Below are 21,982 nucleotides of genomic sequence, written 5' to 3' on the forward strand. Positions count from 1 at the left end.
GATGTCTTCAGTATACCTTCAGCTTGATAACGACATATAGCCACAAAGCAGTGATATACCTTATCTATATTTTGTGCCATGATATGTTCTGTCTTTTACCTTATGTGGCGCTTAGGGGAGAATATGTTTCACATCTACTCTACTGTGTTCTGACTTACCTAGGTTATATATTCTACGGGAAATCCGAAAAATATGGAAACTTCCATACTCGGTTAAAGATGTTTCCTAAATCTAAAGTAAATCTTCCCTAAATATCTCCTAGAATATTTTCTCCCACGTTTTTCTCCTTCTCCCACGATCTTTTGTCGTCGTTCTTTGTGTTTCTCTCTTCTTCATCGACATAATTATCTCTCTTTTCTCTATCAATACAACATGGTTCTAATCTATGTTAAATCTGGTGAATGGATGTGTAGTTGCAGTGATGACTGGAGTTTCGTGGTAGACAAAGAAAGGCGTGGTCGAATGGTAACATTAGCAACTACTACTACGTTGAAGCAGCTCAAGATCATGGTGTGTGAGGATTATGGGGTGGACCATAATGCCATTAATGCCGATTTCAGTTATTCGTTGTTGAATCAAAGAGGGAATCCTCCAATTATTATCACCAATGATCGGCTAGCATCTAATTTTGTGGGCTATGCAAAGAGGGAATCGTCTACTACCTTGTGTATGATGTTCTCTGTTTCTGGTGTAAATCAAAAGGAACGAGTCAATATCGATTTGAATAAGGAGCCTTGGGATTCAAGTAATGTTGAGGATGAAGAAGTTCCTGAGATAAATCGAGCAGAGTTTGTGAAGCCGTCAAAGGAGTCTTGTGTTAGAAGAACGGATCATGTCGCTGCGGATGGTTGCGGTGCTTTAAGGAGTGAAAACATTGAACTTTGTCAAAACAATGGAGACAATGATAAGGATGGTCGAGCTTGGAGAGGAGACTTCGTGAAGAAGGATCAAATTTTCACAAGTAAAGGGGTTCTGAAGGCAACAATGAAAATTTTGGCGATGAAGAATAATTTCGATTACACTGTTCTCAAATCCACGAGAAAATGGTGGTATATTCGATGTAAGGATGCATTGTGCAACTGGACTGTGCGTGCAGAAGGTATAGATGGGTCTACATATTTCATGATCAACCAATGTGAGGGAAGACATTCATGTGCTCCTTCAAAGAAAAGGAAATTCGGAAAAACAGCATCAGCAAGAACAATTGGGACTCTGATACAACATCGATTTGATGATGCAAACGATGGCCCAAAAGCAAATGACATCATTCAATTTATGAGATTGGAGCATAGTTGTGAGATTACTTATTGGCACGCTTGGGAAGCTCTTGAGTTTGCTATTGCAGCTTCTAGAGGTATACCAGATCGCAGTTATGCTAAAATACCAGCATATTTGCATATGATTAAAGAAGCTAATCCTAGTACGCATACTCACTATGAAACTAATGAAATCAGTTAGAGGATTCTACAATGCAATGCGAAGGATGATTGTCGTTGATAGAACTTTTCTGAAAAATAAATACAAAGGGACACTTCTTGTTGCTACTGCTGTAGATGGTAACTCTAATTTGTATCCGATTTTTATTTGGGGTTGTTGATTCAGAGAATGACGATTCATGGGGGTGGTTCTTCAGACAGTTGAAAATGGTTATTGCTGATTGTCAAGACCTAGCTTTTGTCTCAGATAGAAATGCGTCTATTTCTAAAGCTATTGGGACTGTCTACCCTCGATCAGCACATGAAATTTGTATTCATCACTTATTGACTAATGTGGTTGCATTTTTCAAGACAAAAGAAGAACATGCACATGTGGGAAGTATGATATAGGAAAAATTCCATGCCGCCACGCCATTCCTGCAATTTATTCACGAGGTATGGAAGTGTAAACACATGCATACTTGAGACCTATTTATTTTCGGGATTTTCAGCATATAGACTTCATATTGATCATGTTTTTTTTTAGATTGACAGGTATGGAAGTGCATAGATTTACTGACGCCTTATACAGCATTGCAGCGTGGAGAACCGCCTATGCAGAATGCATTAATCCAATAGCAGTTCTAGAGTTTGAATGGAATGTCCCAGCTGAGGTTAAACTTGCAAAGGTTTTACCACCAAAGACAAGAAAGATTGCTGGTCGACCAATAAAGAGAAGGTATGAATCAGTAGAAGACAAGATAAAATCTTCTCAAGGATCAAGAAAGAATAAAAAGCATAATTGTAGCCGTTGTGGAACCGAAGTACACAAGAGAGGAACATGCGATTTACCCATCTAGTTTGTTATGTGTGTTCAACTGTCTCTGGTTTTTTTTCTTATTGCTCTTAAAACAATTTGATCTTCTGTTTAAGAACCCATTTGACAATTTGGTAGTTGCTAAACTCTTGAGACAAATCAATTTATGCTAGTAACAACCAAAGTATTTGCAAAATAATTAGTTTCAGTAGATGATGATCACCAAAAAAATAACAAGAAACATGGTTTTAACTTCTTTGAAAAAAAAGAACAACAAATTGAAGAAGCGCATAAAAGTAGTTGGGCGTGAACTTGCTGCCTTAGTTGAACATCATGCATAGGTATGGTACATGAAAACCATCACCAAACAACACACAAACAAAGCTTTTATGCTCCTTAGTTCCCTAATGCATTCTGAGGTCTTCTCTTCGCAATGTGCGATTGCATCTTCCATCTCTTCAATTCTACTCTCATGGCGTTTTATCATGGCCTCACCAGCTCTCACTGATTTCTGAAACTCGGAATTTTCAACGAGCAACACGTCAAACTGGTCTTGGAAGTCTTCAATTTCCTCAACAACTGACTTGTCAGTCCATTTGAACAAGTGGGTTTTGTCTTTCATCAGTAACATCCAATACACAGTTAGATTGACCAATTCTACTCTCATCGGACAACAATGAGACAGTTATATGATTAAACGACTAACCTTCTGAGATCCCAAAGGACAACAATGAAATAATCTTCTCGGATTTTTAATTGTTTTTGAAGTGAAACGAGACACTGCCTCACCGCAATCGCATTTTATGGGAATTCCCCGTTATTTGGCGAGGCGATTTCTTGAAGTGGATGAAGAATTTACTGAAAACATGAGGGAGTCGATCTCCAAATTTTCGCCGCTGTAAATCTCTCTGTCGAGGAAGAATGAGGAAGAAAAGGGATTAGGTCAAAAAAATAACCAAAACTACGTCATTTCAGACTCCCATAACGCATACTCTAGCTAAGGCAGAGAAGAAAAAATCACTAAATTTATCGATTAGATCACAAGAACTTTGTCTTTGAACCCTCTAAATTAGTGTTAAAACATCTTGCAAACATAGCGGACGGACGTACATAGCTAGTGACCAATGTACATAAATAATGAATAAATAGATGTCATGTGTGTTTGGGGCGTTGGATTAATTTGTACTTTGGTTATAGTTAAGGGTTTGGTTAGGGTATGTCTACGGTTATGGTTTTAGGGTTTGTTTAGGGTTTAGGGTTTGACTATGAATTACGGATTTAGGGTTTGTTTAGGGTTTGATTAAGAATCATTACTGTATTTTCAATAGGATTGGGTCCTCAGGTTTTATGATCTTGTAGCACACAATTCTTTGTAGAAAATCAAACCCAAAGCAAAAATTGTTTCATAATTCATACAAAATCAAATCTAGAGTCGTTTCTTAATTCAAATCAAATACCAAAACCAGAGTTGTTTTATAATTCTAATAAACCAAACTACTAAGCACACAGTTAATCAATCATCCTCGAGGTCAAAGACCTCAGACCTCTCCCATGGTGAAGGCACATATCGTGTCATAACCTCAGCGAAGATGGGGTCGTGTGCAGCCTCCCATAAGTCCACTCCAATCTTCTGTCTGCAACCCATGATGATTTCATCATCCACTAATCTGACGTCGAGACCAAGCAGCGAGCATTCCAAGTGCTTGAGAGCGTATGCACCGCAATCACAACAAGTTTTGTTCAATCTCAACTTCATAGCCACATCCACGATAGAATATGATGAAAGGAGTAGCTGCTTCTGTCTTTCTGGTGGTCAAAGACTTCCACTTTTCTTTCAATGATGTTTACACAGACACCAATCCAGTGATTACCTTCGTTAGAGTCCACTTAATTTTGTAAATGAAGAAATGTAAACTAGGATGCGCAGAGGAGTGAATAATTACCATTTACAAACAGAGGAAAGTAGAGTCGATCAACATCAACACCCCAAACTAGATCAGTCTGCCCATGAGATGGAAGCTCTCCTCTTCCGTACCCAAGAAGGATATCAGGCAATTGATAGGCTTTTTTGTTTGGTAAAAACTTATTGTATGCAGCGTCGACTTGGAGGCAGAACATAGCACGCATGAAAACAACACGGCGAGGGGCCCAACGAGTCAAAGTAGTGTTCACACGCCATATAAACATAACGGCATACATCTCCTGAAAATTCACAATGATAGTTAAGTAATGTAGCATAGAAGAAGTGTTAGGAAGATAAATTCACCAAAGGTTAGTAGAAGATTCATTACCTCGTTCCCAAGCCATTTTTCAGCGCTTACTACTCTTGTAGCTACAGACAAATTAAAGCATGTAGGACCAATTGTTAAAGGTATTGGATTTAATGCCCATTCCGTGAATCCTTTCCATGACTCTTCAGAGATATAATAAAGTGACGCCTGCGGAGAAGCATCTTGGGGTAATGGTGAATCGCTAAGCTGAAGTCCTTGACCTTTTCATTTACACCATTTCTCCCACTGTGACGGCGGTGGAGTTGTATTTATCTCTATCTTTTCTTTCTTTACTGGATTATCCACTGAACCTCGGACCGAAGTCATTGGAGTCCACCAGTCTTCTTCTTTTTTGGTCTGAGATGGATCAAAGCATGGCACATACGACGTCTGAGAAAGCCCTTCAACCCCTTGCGTACCTATCCTGCGACCCATATCATCTGCTTCACTATAATTCACATTGAATGTAGTCTCGGATCCATCCTGTTATGTCACGATAAATAAGCAATATTTGAGACACCAAAATACATTATCATTACATAAATATTTTACATAAAAGTTCACAATCATTATATAAATTTAAACAAGACACTTACAAACCAAGGACACTTACACACCAAGCACACTTACAAACCGAGACCTTATAAAGTACAACAAAATTCAGGCCGATAACTTAGATGCCAATAAAACAAACAGACACGCAAACCATCTAATAAACAAGACAAAATAACATTCAAGAGAGTGGCGAAGACTAGTGTTACTTTACCCCGCGTGCGGACCTCCTCAACGGTGCATGGCTCGTCGATGGCTTTGTCGGTGAAGGCTCTCCAAGCTCAACTTCAACGCTTGCTTCCTTACGTGAATCTTTAAGCTCTGCCCGCATCTGCTCAAATGTCTCAGCCATTTGTTTATGTAGCCTTTGTTCCATTCCAGAGAAGTTGTGCTCAAACAACTGTGTCACAAAAGCCTTCATGTCTTCATTAAAAGGAGCTTGCTTTGGGCCACTTGCGAGAACCTTATGCTTCCTCTTCTCCATACCACGATCCGGAAGCCTCTTCTTACCCCTCTTTGATCTAGAACCAACGTTCTTTGATCCTTTCGGAGTCTGAAAGTCGTCATCACTCTCGGCTGCTTCAACATTCACGCTTGCTTCATCATTCACAGTTGATTCGTCATCAAGAGATAAAGAAACCACTTCATTTTCTTCAGTTTCCCAAACATGCTCACTAAAATCATGTTCATTCTTTATCAACTCCATCAGAACCTTGATTCTATCATCCTCCACATCATCATCTCTGCGAAACCTGAGCTTTGACAACATCATAATTTCATGTCCATGAGATGTATGGGTAGATGTCATCCTACACAAGAAAGGTAAATAAAGTTAGATCATAAATACTCATTTCAAACCGGATGGAGTCATCTTAAATATAGATAATTACCTTGGGTGTAATAAGTTTCTCCAACCGAATGATCTCCTCATATGACACCTTTGCAGCTCCCATCCAGTTTATGCATCTAGGATCGTTCTTGAAACCTTTGTCCAGCTTTTTTCCTCAAAGCTTCCCAATCTTTGGTACCGCTTCCATTACCCAAATCTGCAAGGCGTATGAGAATCCATCCAAGACATAACTAGTAGTATTTTTCTTCAGTTGGTCACGATTTTTGGCTATTGAAGGTCATAAGAAGCAACTCCCCAAGGATAATTTCGAACTCTGTCAAGATCCATGACCACCGCGATGTATTTGAGGGGGATATTAGCCTTTTCATCTCTCGCTAATACCACACAAAGAATGATCGCCAAGTAGATAAGGCGTATGCGATCTGCATTCCTCCACTTCTTAACAGCTTCCTTGTCCTTAGTCCACAGGTTGAAGAGTGTAATTGTTCCATCTTTTCTCCTCCAAACCTTGCTCCAGAAACCACCATCATATTTCCACTCTTCGAACTCCTCAAGCGAGATACGAGTATCGCATTCAAACCTGGTTACTGCGTGGAACTCTTGCAATGAGAATCGAAGTTGTCTCCTCGCAAAGACAAACCAAAGCTCGTGCTGTAAGTAAGTCACCAGCTCCCTACACAAGAAGCTGTGTATCACCCTCACGGAGTATCCAAGACCATTCTCATGGAGCTTAAAAATCTGATGAAAAACCGGATCTTTCTTCACAACATCCAACTCCTTTGGCAGCCACGCTTGGAACTTTCGGATAATGTAGTCGATCCTGCAGTTGTTGATGATCTGAGTCACTCGGGGCTCCTCACCCTCCTTAAAAAGCCTCTTTGGTAAGTCCTCAGACATATCTACAAACCATGAAAAAAATTTTAGTTCAACATGTTAAAGTATCAATATCATCACACAAATAATGATGTATAAGATGTTTAACCAACCCGTGAAACAAATTTAGTTTAAGAAACATGACAAATCGTTTTATAAAAGAATCTAGTTTAAATGGAAGAACACTTCGATTTCGTTTTAGATGAGAATCAATAGATGTAATCCAATACCTTGTGTGAAAAAATGTGAGATTTTAACGAAATTGATGGAATAACACTTCGTAAATCGATTTGACCCGACGAAGAGGAAGAACGCTTCGATTTCATTGTGCCTTCAGTGAGATCGAAGAGGATGATGACGGAGACGAGAGTAGAGACTACGGGCTGATGAAACATTGATGAAGAACAGGGCTTCTCATCAAAGAACCCTAAATCGCTGGAAGAGCGACGACTCTACGACAGAAAAGACAATGAGAAAGAGAAATTAAGTCTGTGGCATCCCGCATCTCCCTTTTTCTCTATTTAATTTTTTAATATTTTTTAATTTTTTAATATTTTAACATTAAAAATCTATTACGAAAATTATTATAATTTATAATTTTAATTCAACATAATTGGTAAATTAAAGGTACTTTAGTATTTACAGAAATTAAAATCCTATTTTCCTAAAACATCTTCTATAAATACTATTATGACAAATCCAAATTTAAAGTGTCTCATTTATCCATTGAAACACCGACGAAGAACAGGCATCCAGCAAACAAAATGTCCAACAAAAATAAAATCAAAAGGATAACATATTTAGGAAGCAAAGACGAAATTTGAACCCTGTTACATAAAAGACATAAGAGTCGTTGGAATACGAAGCTGTAAATTAAACCACATGCATCTAAGAATCAGCAATGGTGACCTCGACCTCAACACCAGGCTCAATGGTGATGGAAGTGATCTGCTTCACCACATCCGGAGAGCTGAAGAGATCGATCACACGTTTGTGTACACGGAGCTCAAATCTGTCCCATGTGTTGGTTCCTACAATAGATTAAAACAAACTTCTTACATCAACATGTAGGTTTCTCAATCAGAACAAAGTCAGTTTGGAATCAGATAGCAATCTAGCATATACGCAATGCGAACTTTCGAGAAGTACCGACCTTCACCACAAGGAGCTTTTCTTGTGGTAATCTTGAGAACTTTAGTTGGCATCCTCACCGGTCCTTTAACTCTCAACCTCTTGTCTTTCGCTCCACGGACCAAGTCAGTGCACACTAATTATCAGAACACAACACATAGATAAGTAATAAATAATCATTTTAGGTTCCAGTGTTATACCAATGACTAAAAATAAGTTCCTGTAAGCTAAATCTACATATTGCAGATAAACCCGTTACAAGATCTAACTGAAAGTAGCTTGATGGCTAAATCAAGAAAAAGAATCTGACCCTTCTCAAGGTTTTTGACGTTCTTGGAGGAGAGAGTGATTCTGATCTTGTGAATCTGCTCTTGTGTCTCTTCAAATCCTGCCTTTCCTTGCTTCATCGGTGGTGGTGCGTACGCCATAGCTTTCTTAAGCTAACATTATACATCCAAAACGAAACCATTTACAGGTAACAGTTTGTATCAAACGAAGATAAAACTGTACAAAGAGAATAAAGGAATCTTACCAGAGAAGAAAGAAGACACGAGCCGCTGAGTTGATGAAGAAACTGGGCGAAGAAGATTTTGGCAAAGAGATGATGTTAGGTTATAATTACGAGACACGGATTCTAGGTTTTTCATTTTGTCTACTCCTTAATGGGCCTTTCACAATTTTTACTGTAGCCCATATTCGAGAGCACGTTTTAGCCCAATGCAATTTCTTTGTAGCTTCAGTCGAACTGAATCTACGTATCCCTATGTATTATTTGAAGAGTACATATGAGTTTATGATCACTGTATCTTGTTATAATAAAATAAAATAAAAAAAAACTATTGATAAAAAAAAATTTAATGTTTACAGTTTTAATAATTTATAGTTGTTTTAAAAAAATTCAACATATAACACATATACGAAAAATGGAGAAATTTAATATTTACCACTTTCATGGTATCATTATTCATCTTTACCACTATTAAAGGGATATTTTCAAAAATACATTTTTTATTAAATGGCAAAAGACTCTTATATTCTTGTTCTCTATATATATAATAAATAATTATTTAAATAAATAAAACAAAAATAAAAAAAAAATATGTTAGAATTATTTTGAAAATCAAAAATTATGTTTGAAACTATTTATAAAAAATAATTATATATTTTTAAGTAGAATCCTAAATTTCACATTTTAAAAACCCTACCCACCCCTTAACTCTAAACCCTAAGTCTATATTAGTTAATCCTAGAGTTATAAATGTATTTTACCCTTCATTAAAAATAAGGATAAAAGTGGTTAGTGTAAACATGAAAAGTGGTACTATGAATGTGGTATTTTTGACAATTTCTCAAAAAAATCTAAATTTTTATTATTTGATTAATGTAATTGTTTAGTTTCTTTCAAAAATATAAAATTATATACAAATGATGAAAGATACAAAAATTATTATCAAATATTTATTATTTAAAATTATTAATTGTCATATATATGTTAATCATATTAGTTAATTCCGTAAATTTAAGGATATAAAATATAATATTCTTTTGTACACTAATCAGAAGTTGCATATTAGTTATGTCGTTTGCTTTTTCTTTTTTGAATGACAATTAATATAATTTGCCTAAATATGCAAAAGATGGTGTATATGGAGCGCAAATTCACTTTGCAAAACTCCCTAATATTATCGATTAAGTTATTGATTAATATAATATAATTATTGTAATATCTAAACGATTGGATTAAATACAATTCTTGTTAAAATAAAAAAAATATAATATGTTTAATTTTTTAATGTTCTATAACTAAGTTAATATTTAATTTTAAATTTATTTGAAAAAATAAAACTTATTTTTTATATACATAATTAATTAATAATTTTATCATCTACTAAAATTAATTAATGTATTAAGCTATTTATCATTTAAGTAATTAATTAGAAACTTAATTCATTCATCATATCTATACATATATTTCTTATTTAATTATAATATATATATGTATATATATATATATATATATATCTCTTTTCTATTGTAAAAACCTTATAAAAGCATGTTGTTAACTTATGATTTAACTATAGAAATTTAGTGGAGTATTTTATATTGTACTTTTTAGTAGCTAAAATATTTGCATGCAAATATTGTTTCAATATTATTTGGTATCTATAGCTTAATGAATGCTTATATGTTCTATCTAAATTTCAAAACAAAGAGAGTAACTATGCCCAAATCAAAAATAATAGAGTTTGAATCGGCTGTGTAGATGCAAATCTGATCGAAATAAAAGTTGAATGAATTGATTAAAAATGGATGATAGTTTTTATTAGCTCTTGTAAAAATGAAGTTAATAAAAATTAAATAATAATTAAACATTTATTCTTATTTTGATAACTATGAGAATCTCGAATATTTGATTACCGAATGATGTATATTAAGAGGACGTGTTTAAAAAAAAAAAATCATAGGAGGGCAACTGTTATATGTTATCAGCTACAGTTACGTCCGTTAATGCGTATGAACTCACACTGGTGCGTCCATTTCAATCTTTTTTAGTTCTTTTATAGTGTTGGTGCAATCTTGCAAAGTCGTCAAGTCAGGATCAGCCTTACAATTTTTGGAGACCTGAAACAAAATAAAAATAAGAATCAATATATCAGATTAAGGAAATATAATATTTTTATCAAATGATTTTAAATATTAGGTTTTCGTATAAACAATAAAGGTTCTGAATGGTGACTGCGGATTAAGCGGTGTGAAACAAACGGTTCAACTGCGGTGCGGTTCTAACACTTATAAAAACGTATAGATATATAGATTTTTGTTACTGTTACTGCGGTGCGGTGCGGATCGTAACATTCAAAGCCTAAAAATAGATCAAGGGTAATATTTCTAAGACAATGACTCTAGTTCTAAGACAGTTTCACAAATTGGAGCGATATATCATTTCGATCTGATAGATCTTTGATCGGATTCTTAAGTCAAACTTTTTTATCGTCTTTCCACAGACAAAATTTTAGAAGTTAAATTTCACAATAAAAAATAATATGGATAGAGTAAGGTTTTAGGGAAATAGTAGGAAAAGACCTATGTGAATATATCTTTAAGATAGTTTTACGAAATAGACTGGGGTAAACGACATATTTCCACACCATAACTTTTATATAATAACAAACGTACCCAATCTTTCAACCTCGTCATAATTGCACACAATTGAAGTATCTAAACCTATTACCCCCAGTCGGAAAGATCGAAACTCGAAACCACACAAAGTTTAAAGAACAAACTAAAACCGAAAAATGCAGTTTAAATTGGGTTTAATATGAATGCGGAGACAACCGTCTTTCGTCGTTAGTCGTTCACATGGATGCGGAGTTACCAAATTGGTTTACAGAGTCAATATGAGTCTGTAAATATTTGCTGTCAAAAAAAAAAAATTGGGTTTAATATTTTTTTCTTTAAATCTTAACCAAGAACTAACCCGATTAAACCTAAAACGACCACATTATGATCCGATTAGAAAATTTAAACCGGATTAACCCGAAATTGAAATCCCTAAATTTCTAAATCCCCAAATCCTAAACTATGTCTCTCTTGCCCCATAAACCATGACGGCAAAGAGGGAAGTGGTGATTGAAGGATGATGTTGCTCCTCCACTAGTTGCTACCCATCAAACAGCTTCCGTTAGGTAATTTTGAAAACATGTCTCTCTTTGTTGTTTCTTCACTCTATCTCTCTCTTTATGTCGTTGTTCGCTATGTTTTTCTCTTTGTTGTTATTGGTCATAAACCATGTTTCTTTTTCTAGGGTTGTTGTTTTTCGGTGGTTGTCTTTCTCTTTGTTATTGTTGACTTTTTCTCTTTGTCTCTCTCTTTTCTTGCAGAAATCAAACATGTATTCATGGATTTTCAATTTAGGGTTCATAAAGATTACGAAATCGATTTGGATTTTTTTTAAATTTCAGTAGGAGTTTGGGTCGGGTTTAAAGTTGGATATAGGCCCGGTCGGGTTTTAAATTTGGTTTTGATCTTGGTATTGGTGCGATTTAGGTTCTAAACCATTAAAACCATGTCAAACTTTTGTTTGTATGGTTTCGGGTTTCTATTTTTCAGATTAGGGGTTAATAGGTTTAAATACTTCAACGACGAGATTAAAAGATTGTGTACATTTGTTACTGTATGAAAGTTCTGGCGTGGAAATAGATCGTTTACCCAATAGACTGATATATTATTTAAAGTGAATCCAAGATATAAAGAACAAAACACAAGAGATTACAGCATTGATAGAGTAATCGATATCTCTAATACTCTGTGTATCTAAAACGCATGCGTCGTACCCAATCTGAAATCTTTAGCTTTTCCGTTACTGTTTGACTGCAAGGTAACCGGATCTTCAGGCGTTTATCCGTAGATTTAGAGCTCGATATCTCGAACTGCGAGGCAACCATTTGGGCCAGAATAAGGCCTCGCTAACGAAATGGTGATCAGTTTGGTCCAACAATCCCCATAATATATATTTTTGGGCCGGATTGGCGGATTCTATTAGAAGAATTCAATATCAACGGGTGACAGACGTTGTACAAATTGAAACAAATGTAGGACAATTATACAAAAATCCAGTTGATGACAACTTGATAATATCCTCTTAACTAGAAATCCAGTTATTATGAATGTGAAAATTTGAAAAACATTTATTATAAAGAAAGTCATTGCACGTGACAAAATGCATAATGAAACCAATTTAATGTAGCATGACAAAAAACGATCATGGCCCTCACCGTTCACCGGAGCGTACCATCACGCGATGTTTTGTGGATTAAAGGAAGAAAAACCCCGCAAACTTCACGCAAAGTTTGTCGCTTTCACACTTCTCGATGACGTGTCATATTAGCCAAATATTGTCGAGTCAGCACTAGATTCCACGTATGTGCCAAGTGTCTTTATTCGCCAGACTGGCGTCAGTAGTTGTCCTTCTGTGTCACCGTAACGTCAGTGTAGCAAGTAGGACCCGCAGTAGCTAAAATAAACTTTTAGTGGCCCACTTGCGACCAGAGCTTTCAATCTCAGCTGTACGATTCTTTTACTACTTTGCTTACTATATTTAATTTTATTTGGATTTTTATCTTATTTTACATATAACAATTATTTGTTATAGTTTAAAATTTAAATTAAATATAAATGTTCACATCAATACCTTGACAAGAGGGCCGCGCAATTCGCTCCGCGATTGGGACGGACCCATCGCTTCTCCTTCCCAGGTTTCCTTTTGTTTTCTTCTCCATTTCTATGTTTTACATTTTTCTCCGAAACTATTTTCTTGTTTTTGTATAATTTAATAATCAAAAACTTGATGATTTTCCCTTAAAATTATATTTTGGATGAAGAGTAAGTATGTTTAATTAACTATATGCTCCCAAACGAACAGCTATTCATCCTAACATTTTTCAATTGTCTTGTGTGTTATCGGATTATAGTTTGGGGTTGATGGTTTAAAATGTAATGGTGAAAGGTAAAATATAAAAATAAATTATAAATATTCTCATCGGAACCTTCAAATGCGAATTACAGCAAATTAAATATCTTTTTATGGGAATAATGGGATACACACTAGCACCTCGTATACACCATCCGTGCTCATGTGTCCCCATTTTTTATTTGAAGATAGACAGACACATAGGAAACTCAATATATCGTATAAAATTAAAATTGGTATTACAAGATAATTAGAAATCGCGGTTAGGTTTAGCTAGTTAGAACATCATTGTCCCTAAGAGACATTTAGGGGCTTTGATCATTTTTTAATATTTTTTTAATAATAAATTGTGTTAAGAACTTTACGTAAAAGACTTATAAATTTTTGATCTCCAATGCAAGTATTTAGGAGTTTTTAGAATAAAAACATTTTTTAATTAAGATAAAATTTGTTTATTATATAAAGCATATTAAAAGATAACTTTTAAAACATATATTTTAAAATAAAAAAATAAAAACAATGATTAGTAAAAAAAATCGAAAATAATTTTAAAGAAACATTTGAGCTCGATTGTTTTCTTCATCACGTCCAAATTTACGTCATACATGTTCAACCAAATCAGCTTTCAGTTGTTCATACATTTGTCTATCATAAATTCTAGTTCGAACACCCATCATATTGCTGATATTTGTAGTGATATTTGTAGAATACGTGAGATCCACATGTGAACTTCCGTTGTCTTTTCCTTGTTGGAACTCGGAAACATCAAATTAAGTGTATTCATCTCGTTCGTCTTCTACAATCATATTATAGAGTATGATACATGCTCTCATAATCTTCACAATTTTGACTTTATCCCAAAAAATTGTTGGATTTTTAACAAAGGCAAAGCGAGCTTGCAAGACTTCAAAAGCACAATCGACATTTTTTCAAACAGCTTCTTGATATTGAGGAAATAATTGTGTTTTCGGTCCTTGTGGTATTGGAATAGATTGGATAAATATTGCCCATTTCAGATAAATACCATCGGTGAGATAGTAAGCCAAATGATACTCTCTTCCATTGACATAGTAAGTGATTTGTGGAGCTTAACCTTTTATTATGTCATCAAAAATAGGGGAGCGATAAAGAACATTGATATCGTTTAAGATACCTGGAGGTCCAAAAACGTATGTCATATCCAGAGATCATATGAAGCAACCGCCTCTAAAACGATTGTAGGTTTACCCGAACTAGGAGAATATTGTCATTATTTCCAAGCGGTGGGACAATTCTTCCACTCCCAATGCATACAATCAATGTTTCCTATCATCCCATGAAATCCACGATGCTCTCCAATCCAAGTTGACGTTGAAGATCAGCCGGTGTTGGTCTTCTTAGGTACTCATCACCGAATAAATTTATTATTTATTCCAGAAATTTTTTGACACATAACCGAGTTGTAGTTTCACCAAGCCGGAGGTATTCGTCGACCGTATCAGCTGCATGACCATACGCCAAGATACGAATAGCTGCTGTACATTTTTGGAGTGTAGAGAGACCAAGCCTTCCAAGACCATCTTCCTTTTGCCGAAAGTATTGAACTTCATTGGAGAGACGATCAATCTTGTTCATTCTAAAATGGCATCGGAAAAAAATTTTAGGATATGTTGGAGTATCACTGAAATAATCATTCCATAACCGTGTGTGGCCTTGTTCACGATTTCTCTCGATATAAACACATTTTTTTCGTCTCTTCGTTTCATCTTCTTGACCACCATAATCAACGAAAAGGTTCTCGAATGTTTGATCAAAATGTTGATCAAAATATTGATCAAAAGCTTCATCATCTACTTCCTCAAAAGTGTTACGGGAAGAAAATGTCATGAGATGAATTTTCTTAAAAAACTTAAGATGAAAGAAATAGCTTAAGATGGAAGTTGTGTTTAGATAAACAACTTGAGATGGAAGACATAGATTGAGATGGAACTTGTGTTTGATCTTATGTTTAGATAAAGAACTTGAGAGCTTGAGATAAAGAACTTGAGATGGAACTTGTGTTTGACCGTTTGGTGAAATATGAAGATGGAACTTGTGTTTGATCGTTTGGTGAATTCTACAATCTTGAAAATACTTCCATTTATACAAATTTCTAATAACATGAGTCCGTGACAACAGAGTACAAGAGAGTAAATACAAGACCTTGTGACATGAGACTACAAGACACTAAAATACAAGACGTGTGTTGACAGAGACTAAAATACAAGACATGTGTGTTGCAACAGACTAAAATACAAGACATGTGACTTGTGTCTACAATCCGTGAGTCCGTGACACTGATGCTCGCAATCCTGAAACAAACAACAACATGAGTTAATAACCACAACATGAGTCAACAGAACAACAAGAATCATGAAACAGAACAACATAAATCATGAAATAGAACATCATATCATTATCATTACTGACACAGAAGATGAACATGAAAAAGAAACCGATACAGAAGCAAGCACAATAACTTGAAACAGAAACAAACAACAAACAACACGACCTTGAGACCTTAAAACTAAATAGACAACAAGTCATTAATCAGCTTCTTTTTAAGAGCTTCTTCGTAATCAGCTAGAGGTTCCTTTTTGGCTAGTAGACTATCAAGCAGGCTCATCTTGGAAAGCCTCTCTTTGATAGCCAAGTCCTGCTGGTTGATCGATCACATGCTCTAAAACTCAGACAGCGCTTTCCCCTCCACCACAGTCTTCTTACCAGAACCCTTTGTTGCCTTAACACCAGAAGTCGAATGGTACCTTGATCAGCTTCACCTGTGGCGTGTGAGCTTGATAATTGTGTGCTGTCCTCACACTTTCTCCTTTTGAAGATGCCATCGGTTTTATAGGTAGAAAGGTCACATCATTTCTTATCATTCCGAAGCTCCTTCCACGCATGTTCGAGGTAACATTTTTTTTATGGTTATTGTAGAAGATTTCATGGGATAATTTGAGGATATCATTTTCATTTTGCCCACTATTTTTCTCCCTTGTTGCCGCTTCATAACATCCACAAAACTTGGAGACAAGATCATTGATCTTGTGCCATCGCTGCTTATAGTGGCTAGCTTCTCTCTATTCAAGGCCTGCAATTTTGGGACTGGCCGCAAAGTATGCTGCAATCCTCTTCCAGAAAGCACCAGATCATTGCTCATTCCCCACAACAGGGTCTTTGCTCGTGCTTAGCCACGAGCTGATGAGCACAATGTCATCTGTTGGGATCCATTTCCTTCGTACTCTACGCTCTGCAGGAGTGGCTTGACTCTCTTCTACTAAACGAAACTGTGATGAAGCTTCAGTACCTTGACTCTCTTCTACTAAACGAAACACACTGTCTTGTTGACTATTTAGAAGCTCAACAAACCTTGGTGTCTGCGTATATGGATTATAATCCATATCCGCAAATGTCACAGAAGAGAAGAAAGAAGTTTAAAAGACAAGAATTTCTTTACAAGATGGAAGAGAAAAAAGAAGAATAAAAGACGAGAAAGTCTTTACAAGATGGGGGAGAAGAAAGAAGATTAAAAGACAAAAATGTTTTTACTTGATGGAAGAGAAGAAAGAAGTGTGTTTATATCGCCAGAGAAGAAAGAAAGTTTCAAATGCATTCATCACAGCCAACCAACTAAAATGACTTGACATTTAGCTACAAAGAGAAGAACATGGTCTTAAATTCATCAAAGCATTCATCGCAACCAACCAAATGGAGTTGACATCAACCTAACACATTCATCACACTTCGACAGTGCTTTCTATCTAACCATTACACCTAATTATTACTAACACAACCACAATCTAACACTAAGCAAAACATTAACTACCAAACTCAACCATAAAGCTTTCAATCAATTCAAAAGTTCATGACATTTACTTGTATTGCGATACCAAATGCACTCCTCTGCTTTGAGGTTCATTCGTCTTGTTCCGTTGACGATCCTCGCAGGTAAACACACAAAGAAACATGCACATATCACTAAATTAGTTTATGATTCACGAGAATCAAAACCGAAAACAAATCAAAGAAGGAAATAGATCAAGGATTGAAGCATAGCAAAGAAACAAATTGAAACAAGCATTGCTTTATATTTGAAACACACAGAAACAATCATATGATTAATATATTTGAGAAACAGAGGAAATAAACGATTTGCAAGAATTGAAACATACAAACAAACAAAAAGTCAGAACATATCAAAAAAGATCCATTGCTTTAATTGAAACAGAAATTCAGAACATATCAAAAACAAATTGAAACATGCATTGCTTTATATCAAAGACAGAACATCCAACTTACAACAAACACAAAAACAAACAAATAATCAATCACATGCGTAATGAAACAACAGAAGAACCGGTTTACCTTTCGATTGGAGGAGAGCCAACGAGGGAAAGCTCGGTCGCCGTCGATGAAACCCACCGAGACACAGATTCGACGAGAACCAACAAATAACATAGAAAAACAACCGATCAGAACTAGAAGATGCATAATCTAAGACATGCATAATCGAAGAACACAACAACCACTTACCTTTCGATTTGACGAGAGCCACAGCGATAGAGGTCCATCGCCGTCGAGGAGAACCACCGAGAGAGAGGTCGCCGACTCGAGCCACCGACGGAGACGTCGCCTACGAGATCAGAGGAACCGTGAGGGATACAAATCGCCTTTCGTCGAAGAGAGGATTCGAGAGAGAGAGAGAGAGAGAGATAAAGCCAAGATTGATCGTGTTTAACGCGTAACCGAACCTCCACCCTCTCATTTGTTGACACATGTCCAGTAAGAAACGTTCCTTCGCGGCCTTACTTAAGAGACGTGTCTTCCGCTTTCTTCTTTTTTTTTTTAATTACAATTACCCTAAGAGACTTCATTAAGGAACCGAGATAATGATGGTCTTGGAGCATGATTAACCCCGGTCTCTTATCTGGGATTCTTAATTCATGATTTGACATTTTTTTTACACTTTTCGGCTAAGGGACGGGCTCTTGTATCTCTTATTTAAGAGACCGTTTTTAGTTTTTCTTAGTTAAAATCTAAGAAAAGCTAAGAACCATCTATTAGCCGAAGGTAAGAACTCCAGTTAAAAAACTGGGGTAATCATGGTCTTAGCTCCCAAGTATTCCCCAACCATAGGTTACTACTATCCAAATCTTATAAACTAATCAATTTCTGAACCTGCAGTCGTGGTCCTTGGACACAAGGGTGGTTCCAAGGGAAGCGGGATGAAACAACCGCCTAAAACCCCCATTTAAAAAAAAAAAATTAGCAAAAAATTATTACTAAATGAGCCTCCAATTTCTTGATTTATTATAATTGGACCTCTAATTTTTTTATCTTTTTACGAATAATTTTTTTTCGCCTAGGGCTCCCACAATATAAGGACCGCCCCTGCTTGGAAATTGTAAATTATAACTTCGTGACTTTCAGGCTAACTATGATAGTTAGATAACAATAGATGGAAATATTCTTGTATGGGTTTAGTAGTCGATGGGGTTTGTTTATCTTTAACCGGCTGTTTTACTTAGGCGGTCTATTAATAGACATTTTACAATGCATAGCAACTTAAACATTTTACCACTTATGTCATCGTGATATTGGAGATGCACATTACATATGTTCTTATCTATCTAACTCATTCATGTTTAAACTAATTCAAATGAATGTACTAACACATACAAGTGGGGCTATATAGCCTTCGTGTACAAGTTCTATAAATGTAAAACCAACTTTTTCGATACTTATATAAAAGTAGATATATATTTATTCTATTTTGAAAAACACTAGTTGAAGCTAAATCTGATTCATACTTTGGAACAATAATCGCCTACTTGTATAAGTGACACAATTTCGGTCCCATACATATTATACTATTGTTTTGTTGAAGCTTAAGAGAATTGGTACGTCAATGTGTTATCTTATGCAATTTCTCAATCCATGCAACTACCCAAGTAAACGCATTGGGGATGCATTTTCGTTGCTGATAAACACCATGTGTATAAATTCAGTGACTGCATATTTATAAACGTCGTCTATGATTAATTGTAAAGTATAATAAATGGATACTTATAAACGGTGGCCAATTGATTTATAACATAGCATATATTATATTATTTTGTATATAGTCGTCAAATTTTTGTTGGTTAAAAACCATCTCACCTCTGATGGCTAAATGTTGATAAATCTATTTTATTTTATTACGTCACCTTATCTGCAGTATATCTTTTTCAACAACATATAAAGATATTGGTAATCTTATGTGTAATGGGTTAGGTGAAGATACAACAATATATAGTTCATTCATCCTATTTCTACATTTACACAATTGGTTACAGAAACTCTTTCTGAAAGACATCCTTTCTAAGTTAAAACACTTTCATTTAGAAAGAACGCATTACTTCTATACATACATACATTATCTCTATTGTCATATACATAAAATAACGAATTTGGCCACAAAGCAAAAAGAACTTGCGGATGTCTACTATATACAGAAATGGTAATAGTGAAGGTCTACTAATTGCAATATTCACATGAAGCTATAGATTTGTATAACCTCTGTTAAATAAACAAAAGTAATCTTGAAAACACAAAACATCTTTTTGAGTATAAAAACAAACCGCCAATTTAGTCATTAGCCTCTTGTTCGCGATGATATTCCTATTCAATACTATCATCTCAAGTGGCCCAAAGACGACAAAAAGATATACACAAATTTCTTTTGAGTAATGAAAATGAAAAAAATAAAACACACAAATGTGTTTTTCAAAACTCGTGGTGGACACTAATAACAAAAAAAACAAATAATTCTGAAAAGCGAGGTCCATACCCGGGGAAAAGAAGCAGTTCAGAGTGAGATAAATACATAATTACCCCTGAAACAACGAATAAGATTTCCCGCGCAATGGGGAACCAAGAACGAGGGTTTTAGGTGACGTCAGATTGAAAAACAATCGGACGGTTAGCGAAGACGCCGCTTGTCTTTTTGTGGGGCCTACTTGTCTTTTAACATCACCTCTCTGTCCTCCATTAAAACTCGATTGCTCTCCTTAAAACTCGAAACATTTCGTTTCTCTTCTCTCATTCTATCATCATCTTTAAAAAAAAAAAAAAAAAACATGCATTCAGTTCCAGTGATCCTCACTCTCACTGTACTTACAGTGCTCTTAACATCAACGGTGCAAGTCATCGGATGGCGTCCATACCCTCCCAAAACCAACGGCTCCGATCAAATCTTCGACGCTTCAAAGAAATACGAAGGCTCATCGAATCTCGTCCGCCTCCGTTACCACATGGGCCCAGTCCTCACCAACAACATCACCGTCCACCCAATCTGGTACGGCACGTGGCAAAAATCCCAGAAGAAAATCATCCGTGAGTTCATTAACTCAATCTCAGCCGTTGGATCCAAACACCCCTCCGTCTCCGGTTGGTGGAAAACCGTACAGCTCTACACTGACCAAACCGGATCTAACATTTCCGCTACGGTTCGTTTAGGCGAAGAGAAAAACGACCGTTTCTATTCCCACGGCAAGTCCTTAACCCGGTTATCGATCCAGTCCGTGATAAAATCCGCCGTCGCTTCCAGGTCCCGGCCGTTGCCGGTGAATCCCAAAGGCGGTCTCTATCTCCTCCTCACCTCCGACGACGTCTACGTTCAAGATTTCTGCGGCCAGGTTTGCGGATTTCACTACTTCACGTTCCCGTCGATCGTTGGATTCACGTTGCCGTACGCCTGGGTCGGGAACTCGGCGAAGTTTTGTCCCGGAGTTTGCGCGTATCCCTTCGCCGTACCGGCGTTTATTCCGGGGATTAAACCGGTGAAGTCGCCGAACGGTGATATTGGTGTGGATGGGATGATAAGTGTGATCGCTCACGAGATTGCTGAGCTGGCAACGAATCCGTTGGTTAACGCTTGGTACGCAGGAGCTGACCCGGTGGCTCCGGTCGAGATAGCGGATCTTTGCGAGGGTATTTATGGTACTGGAGGTGGTGGTTCGTACACAGGACAGATGTTGAACGATGATCGTGGTGCCACGTATAATGTTAACGGGATCCGACGGCGGTATTTGATCCAGTGGTTATGGAACCACGTGGTTAGTTACTGTACCGGACCCAATAAGCTTGATTAGTGATTGGTTTAGTGTGCTGTTTGCGTTTTTATTTTTATATGTCGGGATCTTTCGGTGTTGAGTTCGATGGATGAATGGTGCTTTTGTGTGGGAGAAAATTGTCGATGTGTAATGCATAATTAAATTAGTTGATGATAGTTTAAGTTTGTTGAATATGTGGAACATGTCAATTATGTTATTATGTTTACATATATAACATATGATTCGTATTGGCTTATCTTTCTTGTTGAAACAAAGGCAATCTTAATGTGTGATATATACATCTTGGCTTCTCTTTTGTAATATTATTTTCAAAGGCTGTCAATAATACTCGGATTGTAATTTTGAATGTTGCACGAGTTTCAGACAAAACGTATGCTATGATTTGGTTCACTTTTAAATTTTTTAAAATTCAGCTTTTGCTAATGGATAAGTGATGATTGTAATTGCAAACACTGATTAAACATTTATGATG

At 36.1% G+C, this 21,982-nt stretch overlaps 2 protein-coding genes across 2 annotated transcripts; one reads left to right on the plus strand and one right to left on the minus strand.

Moving 5' to 3' along the window:
• Nucleotides 1–7,481: 7,481 nt before the first annotated feature.
• On the minus strand, nt 7,482–8,563 carry LOC111213347 (40S ribosomal protein S20-1). The gene is made up of 4 exons (XM_022715087.2): nt 8,441–8,563; nt 8,219–8,348; nt 7,931–8,044; nt 7,482–7,808 (listed from the first exon to the last, which is right to left on the minus strand). Exons 2-4 carry the CDS (start codon nt 8,334–8,336, stop codon nt 7,666–7,668), a joined length of 375 nt encoding a protein of 124 aa, XP_022570808.2. The 5' UTR covers nt 8,337–8,348; nt 8,441–8,563; the 3' UTR covers nt 7,482–7,665.
• An 11,875-nt stretch (nt 8,564–20,438) lies between these two features.
• On the plus strand, nt 20,439–21,745 carry LOC111213348 (protein EXORDIUM-like 3). The gene has a single exon (XM_022715088.2). It carries the CDS (start codon nt 20,515–20,517, stop codon nt 21,526–21,528), a length of 1,014 nt encoding a protein of 337 aa, XP_022570809.1. The 5' UTR covers nt 20,439–20,514; the 3' UTR covers nt 21,529–21,745.
• The last annotated feature ends 237 nt before the right edge of the window (nt 21,746–21,982 follow it).

This window comes from Brassica napus, chromosome C2 (genome assembly GCF_020379485.1).
Source record: "Brassica napus cultivar Da-Ae chromosome C2, Da-Ae, whole genome shotgun sequence".
In the NCBI taxonomy this organism is placed as follows: domain Eukaryota; kingdom Viridiplantae; phylum Streptophyta; class Magnoliopsida; order Brassicales; family Brassicaceae; genus Brassica; species Brassica napus.

Excerpts from the sequence above, each read along its gene's own strand:
- LOC111213347 (XM_022715087.2), bottom strand. The coding sequence starts at position 8,336 with ATGGCGTACGCACCACCACCGATGAAGCAAGGAAAGGCAGGATTTGAA. Across the intron at positions 8,045-8,218 it reads CGTCAAAAACCTTGAGAAGG|TGTGCACTGACTTGGTCCGT; the intron begins GTCAGATTCTTT and ends TCTGATAATTAG. Across the intron at positions 7,809-7,930 it reads AAAAGCTCCTTGTGGTGAAG|GAACCAACACATGGGACAGA; the intron begins GTCGGTACTTCT and ends AATCTATTGTAG.
- LOC111213348 (XM_022715088.2), top strand. The coding sequence starts at position 20,515 with ATGCATTCAGTTCCAGTGATCCTCACTCTCACTGTACTTACAGTGCTC.